This window comes from Gossypium hirsutum, chromosome A11 (assembly GCF_007990345.1).
Source record: "Gossypium hirsutum isolate 1008001.06 chromosome A11, Gossypium_hirsutum_v2.1, whole genome shotgun sequence".
Classification (NCBI taxonomy): Eukaryota; Viridiplantae; Streptophyta; class Magnoliopsida; order Malvales; family Malvaceae; genus Gossypium; species Gossypium hirsutum.
Genome location: NC_053434.1, coordinates 114,364,982 through 114,386,087, shown reverse-complemented (window position 1 = coordinate 114,386,087; position 21,106 = coordinate 114,364,982). Strand labels below are relative to the sequence as shown.

Sequence of the window (21,106 nt, the reverse complement as noted above, 5' to 3'; positions counted from 1 at the left end):
TAGGTGAGTTACAGGTCATTATCCTAGTGAAAATTAAATCAATATCTCATTCTGTAAGTAAGACATTGCTGTATGCTTCTTGGTACACTCTTCACTATGCTGCCTAATTTGAGCAATAATGGGATTGGCCCTCAATGGAGGTGGTTTAGCATCATTCTTTACCACATTCCACAAAACGTGTGCTTGGAGATATGTCTTCATCTCTACTACCCAAATGTGGTAATTCTCACTAGTGATCACAGGTGGTGGAGGTGGTGTAAAACTCATTTTACAGCAACAAACTCGACAGCTTCTTGTTTCCTTCTTGTTAAAATTTGTTCTCATAATAAAACAACCAACGACAGAGGCCCTTAAAGAGGACAGGCTTTGATTACCATTTGTTAGGGTTTTGGCAGTAAAACAAAGCAAAACAAAAGCAAGAACAAAATGAAAACAGAAGCAAAAACGAAAGTAAAGTGTTTGAACAAGAAGATAACCGAAAAATTCAAAACAAATTTTCATTAAAACTTGAATATATATGAGTTACTGTTGGTGTTATGAATAAGGAAAAACCTTTGAACAGAGGCTTGAGTAGCAAGGCTCGTAACTTGGAGAAGAAACAAACAGAATTCAAGACTAAAATTAAGAACAAAAGCAAAGATAAAATGGAAAGTATATGGAAGGAAAATCTAATGAATTTCTTTCAACCATGAATAATGGCATAGTACCAATACAAATATCAGACACTTTGCTGATCAAAGTAAGGCTTACATTATCTAAACATTACCTAACTCCACTAATTATATAGAAACTTGAAAGACAAAATTTGCACACTTAGTAAAGCTGATTTATCAGCTCAAATGTAAACAAAATACATCAAGTACATTAACAACTTAGTTCTAATTCAACTAAGTTACAAAATATCATTTAAAGTAACAAAAAAATGAAATGGACAGCAACATTGAGCTTCAATTGCTGCATGTTGGTATCGAGTGTGCATGTGCTGCTCCTTGTCTGCATGTGTAGCATGGAAGCCAACTTCAATACTCCTCCTTGGTTTCCATGCTGCAAACTCCCATTTGACTTTTTAATTTGATGAACCTTGACACACTAAGGGGCTTTGTCAAGATGTCAGCAACTTGATCTTCAGAATTGCAATGAATCAGCTCCACCTCTCTAGCTTGCTCCACTTCTAAACCCTAAACCCTAAACCCTAAACCCTAACAAAATGAAACTTAATTTTAAAGTGTTCTGTTTTCCCATGGAAGATAGGATTCTTTGCAATTGAAACAGCGGATTGATTATCACACATGATCCCTATTGTTTCTCTTTGGTGCAGATTCAAATCAACCAAGATTTTCTCAGCCAAATGGCTTGGTTGATAGCTCCAGCAGTTGCCACATATTCTGCTTCAACAGTTGACTGAGCAACAACACTTTGCTTCTTCGAACTCCAGCAAAATATGGTTGAACCAAGGGTAAAAATATACCCTGAGGTGCTTTTCATGTCATCCATTGAGCCAGCCTAGTCATTATCAGTATAGCCAACCAATTTCAAGCCTTCAGCCTTGCTAAACAACATTCCATAGCTGAGAGTGCCTTTGATGTACTTGAGGACTCTTTTGGCATCTTTGAAGTGACTTGCATTGCAACAATACATAAATCTTGAGAGTAAACTTACAAAAAACATTATGTCTAGCCTCGTGGCAGTCAAGTATAGCAAACAACCAACTAGACTCCTATAGACAGATTCACTAACTTGTTCAAAATTGCCTTGGCTCGATAGTTTTTCTCCAACAACAACTGGTGTACTTGTAGCTTTACAATTCTGCATTGAGAACTTGTTTAAAATCTTCATAGCAAATGCCTTCTGACTTAGAAAGATACCCTGTTGAGATTGTTTCACTTTCATGCCTAGAAAGTAGGACATTTGTCCCAAGTCAGACATCTCAAACATCTACTCTAATTTTGCTTTGAAATCTACCAACATTGCTTGGTCTCCTCCTGTTACCAACAGGTCATCTACATATAGAGACACAATGATCTGAGTTTCAGCTCTTTCCTTCTTAACATACAATGTTGGCTCACTAATGCTTCTTTCAATCCTAAACTAACCAAGTAGCTATCGATTCTGCTATACCAGGCCCTTGGTACCTGTTTCAAGCCATACAAGGCTTTCTTTAACCTATATACCATATGCTTTTTACCTGCCACTTCAAAGCCTTAAGGCTGGTCAACATAAATTTCTTCTTCAAGAAAACCATTGAGGAAGGCAAATTTAACATCAAGCTGGTGAATGTTCCATTGCAACTGTGCTGCTAAGGCAACTAGCAGTCTGATGGTGTCTAGTCTTGCCACTGGTGCAAAAGTCTCCAGGTAATCCAAGCCATACTTTTGGCTAAACCCTTTTACAACTAGCTTAGCTTTAAGTTTGTTCAAACTCCTATCAGCATTATGCTTGGCTCGATGGACCCATTTCACCCCAATGATCTTTCTATCAGCTGGTCTTTCAACTAATTCCCAAGTCTGATTTTTCTCAATCATTCTGATTTCTTTAGCCATTGCCTGTTTCCATCCTTCCTCAACTTCAGCTTTTTCAAAACAGCATGGTTCTACTATGGCTAATTGTATTCTTTCATAGATTTCAACCAAAGGTCTAGTCCCTCAGATTGGTTCATCATCAACATCCATCTCAAGACCATTTTGATCAGACTCAATTTGATTAGCCATAGGCTCTTCAGAAACTACTTTTGGCTCACTCTTTTCTCAATTCCAATAGGCTTTCTGATCAAACACCACATCTCTGCTGACTAACATCTTGTTTGTTGAAGGATCCAAGATCTTATAGCCTTTCTTGACTGTGCTGTAGCCTACCAAAATACCAGGTTGAGCCTTCTTGGACAATTTGTCCCTCTTCACAGTTGGGACATGTGCATAGCATATGCAGCCAAAGACCTTCAGGTGAGCCAGTGATGGCTTGAACCCAAACCAGGCCTCAAATGGAGTTTTGTGACTCAATGCCTTGGTTGGGAGCCTGTTTTGAATGTAAACAGTAGTGTTAACTGGCTCAGCCCACAATGGGCAAATTCTTCTTAAATAATAGACACCTGGTCATATCCATCAAACTTCTATTTTTTTTCTTTCACTAACACCATTTTGTTGAGGTGTATAGATGTTGGTGAGCTGGTGTTTGATGCCTGCTTCATCACAAAAGGCCTGAAACTGAGCTGAGGTGTACTCAGTTCCATTATCAGACCTTAAAGTCTTTAGTTTGCAACCTGTCTCGGTCTCTGCAGCAGCCTTGAACTTCCAAAACACTGAAGCCACCTCTGATTTGTGCTTTAAGAAATAAATCCAGCAAAACCTGGACATTCAATGACTGAGTCTTCATAGGGCCATAGACATCAGTGTGCACAAGCTGTAGTTTTTCTGAGGCTCTCCAGGCATTGTTTGAAGGAAATGGCAACCTGGTTTGCTTTCCTAGCTGACATGCCTCACAAACCTCCTCCTTCTAACTGAGTTGATAAAGTTTTCAACCAGATCCTATTTGGTTAGCTCATCCATTGATCTATGGTTGGTATGACCAAGTCTTTGATGCTGAAGCTTAGAATCTTCTACAGAGGCTGTGTAGGCTGAGTCTGAATCATTTGTCTAGTCAACAACAAAACTTTTATCAGCTATAGTGACTGACATAAACCTGGATCCACTTGGATCAGTAATTTGGCACTCCTTGCCCTTGAACACAACAGAATAGCCTTTCTCTAGCAGTTGAGCAATGCTGAGAAGATTTCTGTTAATTTCAGGCACTAACAACATATTTGAAATGCGTTTGTTACCTGTAGGAATGCATATCAACACATCTCCTTTACCTTCCGCCTTGATAAGTGGCCATTGCCAACTTTTACCTTGGTTTTGTAGCATTTATCTAATGACTTGAAGATAGCAGCATCTGCTGTCATATGGTTAGTGCAACCACTGTCCAAGAGCCATCCATTTGAGAGTTTCTCCTGAGTAGCTGAGCATGACACAACAAAAACTTGCTACTCGAGCCTCTGCCTTTTGCTATTGGGGTTGATTCTGTTTTGGTTTGCCTTTGTTTTTGCAAACCTTTTCAACATGCCCTATCTTTTTGCAGTATTGACACTGCACATCTGGCCTAAACCAGTAGTTGGCCTCTGGATGACCAGGTCTCTTACAATGCCTGCAGGGTTGGTCCCTTCTTCTTGTGGTTTCTGACTTAGACTTGTCCCTCTAAGTCTTTTTACCTTTGTAGGCAGTGGTGCTCGAAGCTGGCTTGGTTTTGGCTTGGAAGGAACCTTCTTGGTGCTCCTCTAGTCTACTAGCTCTTCTTTACTCTTGTGCATAGAGAGCATTGATTAGCTCTGTCAGTAAGATGCTGGTGAGGTCCCTTGAGTCTTCGAGGGAAGAAATTTTTGCCTCATACCTCTGAGGTAAGGTTGAGATCACCTTCTCCATTATCCTCGCTTCACTAAACTGCTCTCTAAGAAGCCTTATGCTGTTTACCACAGCCATAATCCTGTCTGAATATTGCTTAACAATTTCTTCCTCTTTCATTTTCAAATTCTCGAAGTCCCTTCTCAGGTTTAGAAGCTGTTGTTTCCTTGTCCTCTCTGTCCCTTGAAACTCCTCTTTTAATCTGTCCCATGCCTGCTTTGGTGTCTCACAAGCCATGATCCTTGTGAATATCACATCTGATACACAGTTCTGGATGCAGGACATTGCTTTGTGCCTCTTGGTCCTTTCATCAGCATGCTGCCTAATCTAAGCCACTGTTAGATTGGCCCTAAGTGGTGCTGGTTCAACATCTGAGTTGACCACCTCCTATAGGTCGAATGCCTGTAGGTTGGTCTTCATTTTAACCACCATATGTGATAACCCTTTCCATTAAAGACTGGTGGTGCAGTTGGTGAGAAGCCTGATGAAGCCATTTGATTTTGAAGCTCAACTAGAACAGGTCCACTAAGATTACAGCTTTAGATACCAATTGTTGGTGTTATGAACAAGGAAGAGCCTTTGAACAGAGGCTTGATCAGCAAGGCTCGTGACTTGGAGAAGAAACAAACAGGATTCAAGACTAAAATTAAGAACAAAAGAAAAGATAAAATGGAGAGTATTTGGAAGGAAAATCTGATGAATTTCATTCAACCATGAATAATGGCATAATACCAATACAAATATCAGACACTTTGCTGATCAAAGTAAGGCTTACATTACCTAAACATTACCTAACTCCACTAATTACATAGAAACTTGAAAGACAAAACTTGCACACTTAGTAAAGCTGATTTATTAACTCAAATGTCAACAAAATACATCAAGTACATTAACAACTTAGTTCTAATTCAACTAAGTTACAAAATATCATTTAAAGTAACAAAAAAAGAAGAAGAAATGGACAGCAACATTGAGCTTCGACTGCTGCATGTTGGTCTCGAGTGTGCATGTGCTGCTCCTTGTCTGCATGTGTAGCATGGAAGCCAACTTCAACAGTTACATAGTATTGAACAGTTACCTAATGTCATAACTGGTCCCACTAATACATGACTACTAAACTTGAATTACACACAAAAGGAAGATGGCTTATCAGCTATTACATCAACAACAAATCCTATAGAAATCCTACTAACTTTGATAAGAAGTTACAAAGAAACTAAAGGCACGTTTGGTTCGCTGTATTGGATTAGAGGTGTATTGGATTAGAGGTGTAATGGAATAGATGTGTAATAGCAAATCAACTGTTTGGTTGAATGTAATGGAATAGAGGCGTAATAGTAAAACTGTGTTTGGTTGAATGTAATAGAGGTGTAATAGCATAATGGAGAAAACTAAAATGACCAGAATACCCTTAGCATAAATTTGTTTTGGTAAATGATTATTGTTATTGTTATTTAAATTTTAATAAGATTATTTATTATCAAAAATAAATAATTTAATCATATTTAAACATAATTATTATTTAATATATTTTAATTAAAATATATAATTTAATAAAATTCTTAATAATTAGCAGAAATTTGTTTTGGTAAATTATTTTATTTAAATTTTAATAAGATTATTAATATCAATAATAAATAATTTAATCATATTTAAACATAATTATTATTAAATATATTTTAATTAAAATATATAATTTAATAAAATTCTTAATAATTAATATTCTTATATGAATTTACTCAAATCATAATATATGATACTGTAAAATATAAATTAAAATAATAATTATTAAATATATTATAATTAAAATATATAATTTAATAAAATTCTTAATAATTAATATTCTTATATGAATTTACTCAAATCATAATATATGATACTATAAAAGAAAATTTGAAATAATTAATATTAAATATATTTTAATTAAAATATATGATTTAATAAAATTTAAAATAATTATAACTAATAAATTATATTTTATGAATTTGTATAATTTAAAATAATAATTATTACATATAATTTAATTATTACATATAAAATTAGTTTAATTAAGGTAACCTAAGTTTAAAACAAATAAAATAAAGAATGAGGATTTGGTTTAGTGTATTAAGTATATCTATTTTGTTGACAAATCTAAACTAAGCTTTTTCTAATGACTAGATCGAAAGGGTGAAGAACCCCAATAAACAAGAACAAGTATAACTATTGTTTTCTATGTCACTGTGATCTTCTAATGCAATCCTATAACTAGGAAGAACCGCATATAATTGGTCGGATTGCGGCTTTGAGATCATCGTAAAATCTTTGCTCCGAAAATCTGCTAGCTCTTCTCCTTGCTGCTGTAGCTATCTTGAGTCTTTCAGACTCGGGCATCTTCACGATTTTCAGGACTGCATCTGCATATTCTTCTACATTTTGAGCAAGAAATCCTGTTTGCGTCCATCTTCATCTAAAACAATGTCCATTTTTGGGCCAGCAGAATTATGAGCTGAGGGGAGTCGAGCAAAATGAATATCATTTTAAAAACATTTTTAAAATGGAAAACAAAAGTAGCTCGAATCAGAAATTATAATATCAGTTGCCATGCTAGCTCACCTATAGGTATGGCTCCTGCAGCCATGTACTCTACAACACTAATGCAAACTGTAAACTGGTAAGAAATCACAGCCATGTACTCCTGCAGCCATGTACTCCTGCAGCTCCTGAGTTAAAAAAAATCAAACTGTAAAGAGTTTCTAGAACTAATCAAGGTTCCAAAACTGAAACACCGGAACCATTAAAAATTTAGCTTGAAGGTCTATGTAAGTATGTGCACCTTCTCGGGACGAAATTGTGCAACAGATATGATTTTTGGAGTTTCCACCGACCTTTCCAAAGGAAGTGCCTGTTTCAGATGTAAACTGGTAAGAAATCACAGATGAATGACACTAAAAAATATAAAATGCACTATGATTGGTGATGAATAACAAGAAACAGAACCTAAAGTCCTGAAGTATCACAAGGTGGATAAACTCGCTTAATGCAGTTAGGAATACCCCAAAGCTTCTCGATGTGAGACTGAGTCCATGAAGAGTTGACCATTACAAGATGTGCACAAGATCCCACCATTACAAAATGTGTTTGGAAGGACTTGTTAAATAGACTTGTTGTATATACTTGTTGGCATAAATTGTGAGACAAAAATGTATGAACAAATCCAAGAATAATACTCAGTCTTAATGTTCCCCAAACCCCTAATTCATATATAGATCTAAGCTATTAGGGGGAAATCCTAGTCTTACAATGTTTGTGGCATTTGTTTCAGATACATAACCATCCTTGTCGAGCATGATTGCATCATTGGCATTCGCATTATTCCCTTCTATCTGCATTGGACCACACAAATCATTTTTTTCCCAAGAGATAGTTTAACAAAAATGCATATCTGGCATTAGTCTGAGAGACATAATCTCCACCATAACACAGGAAAATATACAGGTCATATCATCCATCATGGTTTACACCCTTAACCCAAACAAAACAAAAATATCCAAGCCTAGAGAGAAAGGTCTACTGAAGTTTTCAGGTAAGAAAATCAGAAACTAAATACAATTGTTATCTTGCGAAATTTGATTAATCAGTTGATGATACTGTCAGAAGCATTTAAAGATAGTAAGCCATCAAATTGAGAACAATACTTGCTCGAATAGCATGAAAGAATGAAAACAACATTCAAATCATAGATCAGATATTAGAACATCATCTACTCTCAGCTTTATCGTAAAATCAAATGAAAGTCCTGCATTGGACAACCTTTGCCAGTATGTTATTAGAACATATTTTTTATGCTTCATGATTAAAGATTTTGCGTGATCATTCATACACAACAATCAGTGTTCATTTATCAGTGGGTTTGTAATTTGTTTACTACTCTTTGTTTAACACAACTTGCATGGCAGATAGGTAAGACCAAAGTTTTCCTTAGAGCTGGGGTTTATTGAGAAGGAAAAAGACCGGGGATGGAGAAATGCATTTTTATTGTATTTAACAGTAGAGAAGCACCGCACTGCACAATTTCTTAAGGGTGGGGATGTCGGATTTTCTTCTAAACAGAAATTATTTCGATAGAACAGATTTCATAACTCACATCCTATTATCAGCCCAATATATACATATTACTGCTCATAATATCTCCAACTTTATCATGATTATTCAATTAAATTTTTTTTTAAATAAACAATCGATTCAACTATCAGAAATAAACAACCGATGCTTCTCATGCAATGAAGATGATGATTTATAACCCTCTCTAATCATGCTTCAGAAAAGACAAGCAAATCAGCATGCAAAGCACCCACAATCCAAGGCAAAGACAGAAAACTAAAATGAAAAGTTCATCCATACCTCACGCCAAGATCGAGAGAACCTAATGAAGCAGTGGCTTTCAAACGTGCTGCAACAAATGAAAGGGAAAAAACGATCGACAGAGAAAATCGATAAAGGCAGACGAGGAGAAATTATGAGGACAGAAGAGGAGAGGGTCGGGTAGGGAGGGAGGGTAAAATAGAGAGTTGGGAAGGGAAGCCGGACGTAATGTGTAATACGCGATTTGAGAAGGGATTAGAAAAGCAGGGAATTTGGGGATTAGGTCGGGATTGTATTACGCGCGTAATACCTATTACAGTGAACCAAACGCCGGAATAGGAGCGTAATGTAATAGGCGCGTAATCAGGGCGTAATGGATTAGCTAATACACTGAACCAAACACACTGTAAGTTAAGTTACATAGTGACAAAATGAACAAAATGTTAAGGAAGTTGATGCACTCGGTTCAGCACCAATGTTGGTCTTTAGCTGATCAGCTGCTGGTCTCCTATTGCATTGCAGGCCAATGCTCAACACAAGGCTAAGAACCTATATACTCAGGACATCTACAAAGTTGTTTCTGATTTTGTCCATCTAAAGCAAAATCAGTTGGATATGACTAGTTATTTGGGTCAGGTTGAAGCTTTGAAGGATGAATGCCTCTTACTAGAAGATAGTGACCATTTCCAATTCTTGATAATTTTTTATGTCGTTTGTACAACCACTATCCACCAGCCAACTTTCAAAAGTGCTTCTGCTTGCAAAACATGCTGCAACAAACAGTTGCCCCTCCGGGTATTGCTCAGCTGCTGCGCTAGTCGGATAGGATCGATTTTTTTTTGGTTTTTGCTGTTGTTAGTCTTTTTAACCTTTTTCTTGTTCTTCTTTCTGTTTCCTGAGTAATCAAAAGACTAACAACAGTAACTACCAAAGAAATGGATCCTATTCAACAAATTGTTGAAAAGATTTTGATTACGTTTCCTGAAAGATATGAAGCTACAATTTCATTCTTTGAGAATTTTAAAGATTTGTCAAGCAGAGCTACTAACCAAAGAAGCAGTTGGTAGAAAGAAACACTCGGGTAACAAGAGAATTCTATAAAGTTTGAAGTGAAATTTTGTTGCAACAGCATATCTTAGGCATGACAAGTCTTAGTGGTAACAATTTCATCACCTTACCTTCGTCTATTACTCCCGACTTTCCGAGCTTAAATATCTTAAGGTTGTGCTTCACTTGAAACAGTTGCGTATCCATCAAAAGTATGCAATACAGTGTGTTGGGCAAGTACTAGTGGTATTCACTGCTACAAATTGGCTGAGAACATCAGTGCACTTAAGGTTGGTTAGTATCTCCTGTCTCCATCACAAAATCCGATTCTAGATTATTTATGGTGCTAGTTACTAAACAACCCGAGTTTTCTTTGGCAGGTATTTGTAAATTCAAGACTAAAGTTTGTTGAAAGCTGGACTGCAATGCAACATGGAGCCGGAAGCATGCTACTATCAAGACCAGCAGCTATCGAGCTCAGCTTATTTTGCTTGGTGTGCACGAATGGTTTTCAGACCAAATGAAGCAACAAATATTGCTGCTTTGTTTTGATGTAACTTAGTTCAGTTTAATTGTAACTAGTTTTAATAGTTAGTTGGATTAAGTTTGTGATTGGATTGATGATGTAAAAGCTGATATGTCAGCTTATTTTGTATTTGACTTAAGCTTGTATTAGTTTAGTTTAAGTGGGAGTAGTTATGTCATTAGGTATCTGTCAAATGAACCAAAATTTGTAGTTCTTTTATATATTCAAATCTTGAATGAAAAATGTAATGTTCAGTTACAACTTTGCTGAGTATTCATTTTTGATCAATTTTTGCTTTGCTTTGCTCTTTCTTTGCTTCGATTTTTTCTTGCTTCAGTCTTGCAAACACAGTGTTGTAACTTTGTTTGATGTTTGCTGCTGCCATTGTTCCAACAAATGGTATCATGAGCCCGAGTTTTTGAGGGGCCTTTGTATGCAATCTGTTGTGTTCGAATCAAAACCAACAGCAAGTTCAAAATTTGGTAAGATTGAAGCACTTAAAATCAGTTTAACAGAATGAGTTTCACTCCACCACCTCCACCAGTGTTCACTGGAGAAAACTATCACATTTGGATAGTTAAAATGAAGACTTATCTCCAGGCACATGATCTTTGGAGTGTGATCGAGAATGATGCTGAACCACCTCCATTGAGAGCCAATCCCACCATTGCACAGATGAGGCAGCATGCTGATGAGCGAGCCAAGAAGCATAAGGCTATGGCCTGCTTGCAAAATGGAGTCTCTGATGTGATATTTACTCGCATCATGGCCTGTGACTCACCAAAGCAGGCTTGGGAGAAGCTGAAGGAGGAGTTCATGGGGACTGATAAGACAAGGCAACAGCAAGTGATCAACCTCAGGAGAGACTTTGAAAATTTAAGGATGAAGGAGTCTGAGACCATCAAGCAGTACTCAGACAGGATAATGGCCATTGTCAACAGCATTAGGCTCCTGGGAGTGGACTTCACAGAGAGCAGAGTTGTTGAAAAGGTTATTACAACTCTCCCTGAGAAATTTGAGTCTAAAATCTCTTCACTTGAGGACTCGAGGGACTTATCAGCCATTTCATTGTCTGAGCTGATAAACTCCCTGTATGCACTTGAACAAAGGAGGGCAAATAGGCAGGAGGAGAATCCTGAAGCTGCTTTCCAGGCTAAAGCCAGTGAAGGCTCGAGTGTGACTGCAAAAGGCAAGAAGCCTTGGCACAATAGAAGGGTCAAGTCAGGAAGAGATGAAGCAAAAAGAGTGTTCCCACCATGTGTTCATTGTAAGAAGACAACACATTCAGAAAAGTATTGCTGGTTTAGGCCAGATATTCAGTGTAGAAAATGCAAGCAGTTTGGCCATGTGGAGAAGGTGTGCAAGGGCAAACCAAGGGAGGCTGCTCTGCAACAAGCTAGACCTGCTGAGGACATTCAAGCTCAAGAGGAGCAAGTGTTCACAGCAACTTGTTTTGTTGGCACAACCAAGGCCAGCAATGATTGGCTACTAGACAGTGGCTGCTCACACCATATGGCAGCAGATGAGAAGCTGTTCAAAGGCCTAGACAGAAGCTTCCACTCGAGGATTAGAATTGGAGATGGTAGGCTGATTGAGGCTAAAGGCAAGGGCAGTGTGTTGATTAGCACTGGTTCAGGTAACAAGCTGATCTCAGATGTGTTTTTTGTACCTGATTTAGACCAGAATTTGCTTAGTGTAGGCCAATTAGTTGAAAAGGGCTATACATTGGTTTTTAAGGATGGTTGCTGTATTGTTCAAGACATGAATGGTCTGGAGTTAGTCACAGTCTCTATGACTGATAGGTGCTTCATGCTGGATGTCAGCCAAATAGAAAGAAAGGCATACACCAGCCTTGTTGAAAGCACTGACTTGTGGCATAGGAGACTAGGCCATGCAAATTTTAGATCCATCGATCTGTTACATAGGCTGAATCTGGTTGATGACATTTCAAAAATTGAAGTTAGTGGGAATGTTTGTGAGGTTTGTCAGCTTGGTAAGCAGGCTAGACTGCCTTTTCCTGCTGACAGTGCTTGGAGAGCTCAAAACAAGCTCGAATTGGTGCACTCTGATGTTTGTGGACCTATGAGAACACCTTCAATCAGTGAGAACAGGTACTTTGCCCTGTTTATAGATGATTTAACAAGGTTGTGCTGGGTCTACTTCTTGAAGCAAAAGTCAGAAGTGTTTGAAGCCTTCTGCAAATTCAAGGCTTATGCTGAAAATCAGTCAGGCTGCAAAATTAGAGCCTTGAGGACTGATAATGGCTCTGAATATGTGTCTGAGAAATTTCAGAAGCTTTGTGATAGTGCTGGGATTCACCATCAGCTCACAACAGTCTATACTCCTCAACAGAATGGAGTCTGTGAGAGAAAGAATAGGACTGTACTGAACATGGCCAGGTGCCTCTTGTTTCAAGGGAAGCTTCCAAGTCAGTTTTGGGCTGAGGCAGTCAACACCTCAGTGTATCTGCTCAACAGACTGCCAACTAGAGCAGTCAAGGATAAGACTCCTTTTGAGGCTTGGCATGGAGTCAAACCTGTGGTAACACACTTAAAAGTGTTTGGCTGTGTATGTTATGCACTTATTCCAGTAGAGAAAAGGACCAAGCTTGAGAGCAGAGCAACTCCAGGAATCTTTGTTGGCTACAGCAGCAACAAGAAGGGCTATAGAGTGTATGATCCTACAGCAAAGAAGGTTTTAGTCAGCAGGGATGTAAAGTTTGATGAGGAAAAGGTGTGGAATTGGAATGGTGTTGAGGCTGACTTGTCTGAATTGGACCAGTTAGACTTGGTTGCTGAACCTGCAGAAGAAGGACTAAGTAATGATGCTGTCGATGATATACCAGTGAGGGGCACCAGAACTTTGGCTGATGTCTATCAGAGGTGCAATGTTGCTGTGATTGAGCCCTCAGACTTTGAGGAGGCTGCTAAGAACAGAAGCTGGATGAAAGCTATGGAAGCTGAGTTGGAAATGATCAACAAAAATCAGACTTGGGAGTTGGTGAGCAGACCAGAACACAAGAGGGTCATAGGAGTTAAATGGGTGTACCGGGCCAAGTACAATGCTGATGGCTCACTGAACAAGCACAAGGCCAGGCTTGTGGTGAAGGGCTACAGTCAGCAGTATGGTGTTGACTACCTAGAAACTTTTGCTCCAGTGGCAAGACTGGATACAATTAAGCTGCTGTTTGCTTTAGCAGCTCAGAAGCAATGGAGAGTTCATCAATTGGATGTCAAATCAGCATTCCTGAATGGTTTTTTCAAGGAGGAGATTTTCATCGAGCAACCTGAAGGTTTTGAAGTTGCTGGACATGAAGACAAAGTGTATAAGTTGAGAAAGGCCCTCTATGGCCTGAAACAGGCACCAAGGGCCTGGTATGACAGAGTTGATGCTTACCTGACCAAACTTGGATTTGTAAAGAGCCTTAGTGAGCCTACTTTATATGTTAAAAGGTCAGAACATGAAACCTTGCTGATTGTTTCCTTGTATGTGGATGATTTGCTTGTGACAGGGAGCAAAATTGAGCTCATTGATCAGTTCAAGGTCCAAATGCAGCAAGTGTTTGAGATGACAGATTTGGGGATCATGACTTACTTCCTTGGCATGGAAGTACACCAGTCTGATCGAGGTATCTTCATCAGCCAACATTCATTTGCTTTGAAGATCCTAGACAAATTTTGCATGCATAACTGTAAAGCAGTCAGCACACCTGTGGCTCAAGGAGAAAAGCTGACTAGCAGTGGTGATCAGCAGAGGGTTGATGAGAGGCACTATCGAAGCCTAGTTGGTTGTCTGTTGTATCTAACAGCAACCAGGCCAGACATCATGTTTGGTGTCAGCCTGTTATCGAGATTTATGCATTGCTGCAATGAGGCACATTTGAAGGCAGCAAAGAGGGTCCTTAGATACATCAAGGGCACTGCTAGTTTTGGTGTAATGTTTGAAAGTCGGAACCAACTGAAACTAGAAGGCTACTCTGATAGTGACTGGGCAGGATCTCTCGATGACATGAAGAGTACCTCTGGATACTTCTTCACACTTGGATCGGGCATGTTTTGCTGGAGTTCAAAGAAGCAACAAACTGTTGCTCAGTCCACAGCTGAAGCAGAGTACATTGCTGCAGCAGGAGCAGTCAATCAGGCCATTTGGCTAAGGAAGCTGCTTCATGATCTTAATGAAACTCAAGGTGAAGCAACTGAAATTTGGGTGGATAATCAGTCTGCAGTTGCAATAGCCAAGAACCCTGTGTTCCATGGTAAGACTAAGCATTTTAAAATCAAACTGCATTTTGTTAGAGAGGCTGAACAAGCAAAGGAAGTCAGCCTTGTGCATTGCAGCTCAGGAGCACAATTGGCTGACATAATGACCAAGCCCTTAGGGGCTGCTCGATTTGAATCTTTGAGAAGTGCAATTGGAGTGTGTTGCATACAGTCCAAGGAGGAGTGTTGAAAGCTGGACTGCAATGCAACATGGAGCCGGAAGCATGCTACTATCAAGACCAGCAGCTATCGAGCTCAGCTCATTTTGCTTGGTGTGCACGAATGGTTTTCAGACCAAATGAAGCAACAGATATTGCTGCTTTGTTTTGATGTAACTTAGTTCAGTTTAATTGTAACTAGTTTTAATAGTTAGTTGGATTAAGTTTGTGATTGGATTGATGATGTAAAAGCTGATATGTCAGCTTATTTTGTATTTGACTTAAGCTTGTATTAGTTTAGTTTAAGTGGGAGTAGTTATGTCATTAGGTATCTGTCAAATGAACCAAAATTTGTAGTTCTTTTATATATTCAAATCTTGAATGAAAAATGTAATGTTCAGTTACAACTTTGCTGAGTATTCATTTTTGATCAATTTTTGCTTTGCTTTGCTCTTTTTTTGCTTCGATTTTTTCTTGCTTCAGTCTTGCAAACACAGTGTTGTAACTTTGTTTGATGTTTGCTGCTGCCATTGTTCCAACAAGTTTGATGTTGTCGTACCTGGAAGTGAAATCCCAGAATGGTTTAGTCACCAAGCAGTTGACTCTTCAATCAAGGTACAGCTTCCTCACAATGTTCACAATGATAGTCAATGGATGGGAGTTGCTTTATGCTGCATTTTTGTCAATGACGATGATTCGAGGGATGAAGACATTGTGTGTCAAGCTAGAAATTCTTGAAACCTGGTTGTGATAAATATAGCTTGACCTCACCATGCAAAGATTACCGTAGTTGTAGACCAGATACCATGAAAAACAATCTCTTGAATGTGGATACAATGTCCCATCATAGAACAAACTCTATTCATTGTCATGTGTTGTAATGAAAAGTTGAAGTAAATATCTCTTTCAATCCCAAGTTTCTCATATTCATCCTCATAAAAAGTATAAATGACAATAACATCAGTTGTCTTTTTTAGTTAGTAGGAGAAACAATCTAAAACAAGAAGAAAACAAACCAATGCATCGCATGCATGCATGTACCAATTGTTCACAAGTGAACAACAGTCACATTATATTCAACTATGGCATCTCCATTCTTATTAGGCCAAACTGTCTTTGCCAAAGCATAACCACGAGCGAACCGAAAAATTCCGCTACCTCCGACAATCGGCATTTCCCTCACGGTATCAAGGACTGCATTCCGGCCAATGCTGATTGCACTTCCATTGTAGATTCCCTCTGAGAAAGAACAATTCATGACCATAAGCAACCCAAAATCAATTTGAGAAGCGAAAGCATAAATCCCTTGAGCTCTTCCCACAAGTTTTGAAGTAGGCTTAGGCTTCTCTGTCAATAGATCATCCACCATGAAAGTGGTACCAAATGATGTAGCTGTCTTGTTTGGTAGCCTGATAATTTGCATGGCTGTAGTGTGTTTGCCATCTACGATGTCATGGAAGTAAAAATGCAGACGGGTGATTTTCTCCATGCGTTTTGTGGACATATTAATGGATTGCCTCGAGAACTCTCCATTGATTTTAATGAAGAAGAGGGTGAAGAACAATATGAAGAGAGTTTGAGCTTCAAAGGAAGCCATTTTTGTTTAAAATCTCAGCTGCAATGCAAGATGAACTTCCCACCAGGACAATTATAGGGTAAGGAAATTAAAGTATAATATGTAAAATATAGCTAAATTTGTCTCCTCCTGTCTCTAATTTTGTTTTCTTATTGTTTTTGTGAATAAATGATTACTTGTGGTTGACCTTGACAGTTTATTTACACGATTTCAGAGGAAGAAATGCAAGCACTGATCGTCACTATTATGCTTGCCGTTTATAGATGCAAGAAATTTAATAGTAAAAAAAACTTTCAGTCAATCCCAATTAAGAAAATTGATCCCTTTTAAAAAAATTAAAACTCTCAATTTTAAAAGTAAGTAATTAAAAATAGCTAATCACGAAATTAATACATGATTTTGGTTAGTATAATAATAAATTTAACTATTACAATTTATACATTTGAGTTATTTTGTCTCAATTCAATAAATTTATCCGGCATAATTTGTATAAATATGTAAATATTAAGGCTGAATTTATTAAATTTTTTAGAATTAAGGTCAAAATGGGTAAACATTAAACATTATAGGCTAAATTTATTATTATACCAATCAAAATTATATATAATTTTAAAATTGAGAAGGACTGGATTAGTCTTTTTACCTAATTAATTCAATTTAAAACACAAGAGGAAGCATGAAAAATGTGATAAAAATGCAAATAATGATGCACTTTGATGTTAATTAATCAATTATTTGATCTTCAACATTGTCTTTGTTGATGGCTTTTCTTTTCGGTCCTCTTTCTTCCTCTTAGAGGGCTATCCTTCGTATTTATAAGTTATAGTTCTTCTGATGTGATGTGCTAATTTTTTGATGTGACTTATTGAGTTCAAAGTGTGACATGCTAGAGACAACTATTAAACTTGCCAGAGGTAACTAGATGTCATGCACAGCGACATATTATCCCTTTTAAGTTTGACAGGCATCCCTGATGAGGTTTCCTGATGAGCAAGCGAACTGGGAAACAGTGAGCTGAGAGATGAAGTTCGAAGGTGGCGAACTGCAGAGTTTCAAGCTGTCTGACTGCGAATAGAGAGGTGGCGAGCTGGGAGTGGAGTGACGAGCTAGTGAAGGTGACGAGCTGGATGACATCCCTTTCTTGATCGGGTCAAATTCAGGTTCATCGGGCGGACCAAATTTTGGGTTTGTGAAGTATTATATAAAAGTCTTATACATAATGTTTAATTGAGTCTACTGGTAGTTAAATCATTATATGCTAGAAACAAAACTACTACAATCACTTTAAGCTGCAGCGCCTTGGATTCAAAATCTTCATTTTGGTAATAATTTATTGATTTTAAAATGTGGTCTTCATATTCATATACATATACCATGTTTGCTTCCATCACAAGCAAAGGCCTCACAACTTTACTTATCTGTATAATCATAACACAGCAGCTTTCTTTACATTTCTTTCACATTTTCCATGTTAGCTGCACAAACTTAATTTTTCTGTTATTCCATGACTGAATCCCGTGCTATTTAAGGTTAAGCCTGCCATAAAGAAAATTTTAAAGCATTCCTGTCTCACCTTCTATTGCTTTTACCTTCTTCATATGGTCTTGAAAGGAATATATATCTTTTTGTTCTTTATTCCTATGTTGGTCAGATTCTTCATTTTTCTCCAAGTATCGGTGTCTAACAAATATGTCCGATACATGGAAACGAGGGTATGACCTCTAAGAATTGAAAATTTTGACAAAATCTAACTATATCCTTGTCGGATGCATTCCTGTAGTAGACACTTACAGTGATACCCATAATGGACATTTTATTTTAAAGCTCAATTACTTATGTGGTTTTATAACCCACGTTTTTTTTTTGGGATAAGTATTTGTATTTTATCCAAGAAGCAGAAAACCTGCTACAAAAAATGAAAAACAACAGTGTTCAGTACAACAAACCAAAGAATAAAAGAAAAACAAAAATCAGTTGAGCAAATTTCAGTTCAAACAAAGTTGCCTAATCCAAAGAATTAATAAGCCTTCCAGTAAGATCGCATTAAACCACTCCTCGAATTCTTGCTAACAGATGGTATACCAAATAATCTACCATTTCTTTCTCACCAGATAGAATGCATATAGGATAAAATGCATATAGGCATTCCAAGTCAACTTAAAAAGATATGAGATAAGGGACTTACCCTTAAAATGAGTTACTGCCCAACTTAGTTCTTGATCCCACGAGCCAACTATTCTCCCGATGCCACACAATTCCGAAATTAACTGCCAAAGTTTGCAAGAATATTCACATTCAAAGAAGATATGATTTTGAGATTCAAGACCAAAGGAACACAACATGCAATTCCTTTTAGAAGTAACCCCACGAGAGAATAGTCTATCCCGTGTAACAATCTATTCAGAATAGCCATCCTAGAAATGATTGAATGTTTTGGCACATGGAGAGGGAACCACAACAATCTGTGCCATGGGACCTTAGCTGCCTTCTTCCTTATATCCTCTCAAAGCATCTTAGACGACACAACAATCCCTATGGGGAGACTACTAATAAAGGCTGCTATAAGCTCCTTAAGCCTTACAATCCTTTTCCAATTCCAGCTACTAGCTGAATTTGTCTCAGTTAATAAAAAAGAACTCCCTCTTAAAACATAATTATGAACCCAAATAACCTAAAGAGAACCTTCTGAAGCAAGCAAGGAACAAACTAGCTGCAATATGCAAGTTTGATTCCATTCCTCGAGACATTTCAATCGCAGAACACCTTCAGACTTGAGTAAACAGATATCCCTCCAACTAACCCATGTTTTTTCTCCAAGCCCAAGTCTAATGTTTATTATATAGATTTTTCAAAAGAACAGAAAAAGAGAGATTCACTTTGGGTTTTTTTTTGGACAGAGGCTTTAAAGATTTGGGGGAAACTAACTAGGAGGAAGAAAGGTAGAGGAAGGACAAATTGATCATGAACTTTAACAATGTGAGTTTTGGTTTAGATTTTTTAAATATTGTGTTTTAATATATTTTTCTCATAAAATTCATGTATTATTTTGGGCTAATTTAATAGTTATTGAATTCTGGTGATTTTTCGGTAAGGTTCCAACGACATGTTTGGTACGGTATCCATTTTAATCGGGGAATTCAGGAGAAAATAATTTTTGTAATTCTTGCCTTATGGGTTTTGATAGTTTCAAGTAACCAATTTTAACACACTAAAATTCTATTCATACATGTTCATTTGTTTCAAAATTGAGATGTTTTCCAAAGCTTGTAATTTAATTTGTTGTCATCTTGATTATATGAGTTTTGTATTGAAAAATATGAAACCCAGTAGGTTACTTGAAACTGTTAACCTAAAATATTTAGGTAGTTTGATAAATTCTTATGTTCTGACTTTTGAAAATAAGGCTTTTGGTAAACAAATTTGATGATACATTTATTCTTTAAATTAATGTTTTTGAACTGTCAAAATACCAAGTTAAGTTTGAGTTCGAACGGCTTTAAGTAAGCTAAACGACATGAAGTCTATAATTTCAAAATACTGAAATTTCAACTTTTAATTGTTTTTGAAAATATTTTTGATATGAATATATATTATTTGGTTGGAAAATACACTAAATTGATTTTTTTTGAAAATTTTAAAATTACAAATAAATTGACAAGTTTTGTAAATGTTGAGGGCTAAATTTATTAATTTGTTTTAGAATTTGAACTAAAATGACAAATTTTGTAAACATTGAAAATTAAATTTGTTGAATTTTTTTTATATTTAAGATCAAATTGATAGAACGTGATAAATATTGGAGGGCTAAATTTGTTATTAGGCTAATAAAAAAAGCCAATGTCAGTTTTCAGGCACTTATCTAATGGCTACTAACAGGAGAATGACTATAATATTTAATATCTAATAGCAAATAATGGGAAAGCGATTAAAATATTTAATTTCAAAAGTTTTAATAGCTAAATAATAATAATAATTGAGTGACCAAAATAGAACAAAAAACATAGTTTAATGATTATTTTTGTAATTTACCCGAAATTTTAACTTTCTATTAAGTTTTTATGTAAAACCAAAGTAACAAAATAAATAAACATTAAAGAATAAATTTATTATTATGTAAATATTTTAATTACAACAGAAATCACTCTGTGGGAAAAAAAGATATATATAATTATGTCACATCCTTTAAATTATAGACTGAACCAGTAAAATGACCACATCTTCAATTGACGCACCCATCATCAGCAAAGGCTATATTCATATCTTCTTCAAGTTCTGCACAACGTTGATTACTATGCTGCTCTTTGTCATTCACTATTCGAACCCCACATTTCTTCACCTCAACATGGGATTTGAATGAGCTGCCTATATTGTTCACCTAAATCAAAGCCACTATAATCGTCACGTCGGAGACTTCTACCTTGACAAACAGATCCATCACAACTGGTTGTCCTGAATTTGTACGACGGATAACAGCAGTGGCGGAGTTAGGGGGGTTGGCAGGATCCCGGCCCCCCTAAAATGGAAAATTTTTCATTTAAAACTTTTATAAATTATAAAATTTTGAATTAGTAATAATAAAATTACACTTTGGTCCCTAAAAAATAATAAAAATTTGATTTAATCTCTTTAAAATTATAGACTATTAAAATGGTGAAATTAGATTTTCACTATTGTAAAAATATATAATTTAATTCTGCCCCTAAAAAATTTTTTTAGCTCCGCCGCTGGATAACAGTTTGACAAACAATATCTTCATCCCCCGA

At 36.8% G+C, this 21,106-nt stretch overlaps 1 protein-coding gene, 1 long non-coding RNA gene and 1 pseudogene across 3 annotated transcripts; all 3 read right to left on the bottom strand.

Annotated features, from left to right (window-relative positions):
• Window positions 1-6,512: 6,512 nt before the first annotated feature.
• Window positions 6,513-9,174, bottom strand: LOC107941200 (GDP-Man:Man(3)GlcNAc(2)-PP-Dol alpha-1,2-mannosyltransferase-like; annotated as a pseudogene).
• Window positions 9,175-15,672: 6,498 nt separating this feature from the next.
• Window positions 15,673-16,364, bottom strand: LOC107941203 (dirigent protein 22). Its single transcript, XM_016874756.2, has one exon. It carries the CDS (start codon window positions 16,362-16,364, stop codon window positions 15,816-15,818), a length of 549 nt encoding a protein of 182 aa, XP_016730245.1. The 3' UTR covers window positions 15,673-15,815.
• A 1,278-nt stretch (window positions 16,365-17,642) lies between these two features.
• On the bottom strand, window positions 17,643-19,309 carry LOC121209377 (uncharacterized). 2 transcript variants are annotated; one of them, XR_005904495.1, is made up of 2 exons: window positions 18,529-19,309; window positions 17,643-18,249 (listed from the first exon to the last, which is right to left on the bottom strand). It is a non-coding gene; the product is annotated as an uncharacterized lncRNA (long non-coding RNA). The 2 variants fall into 2 exon arrangements; XR_005904494.1 differs by having other exon boundaries at window positions 17,643-18,246.
• Window positions 19,310-21,106: the final 1,797 nt, after the last annotated feature.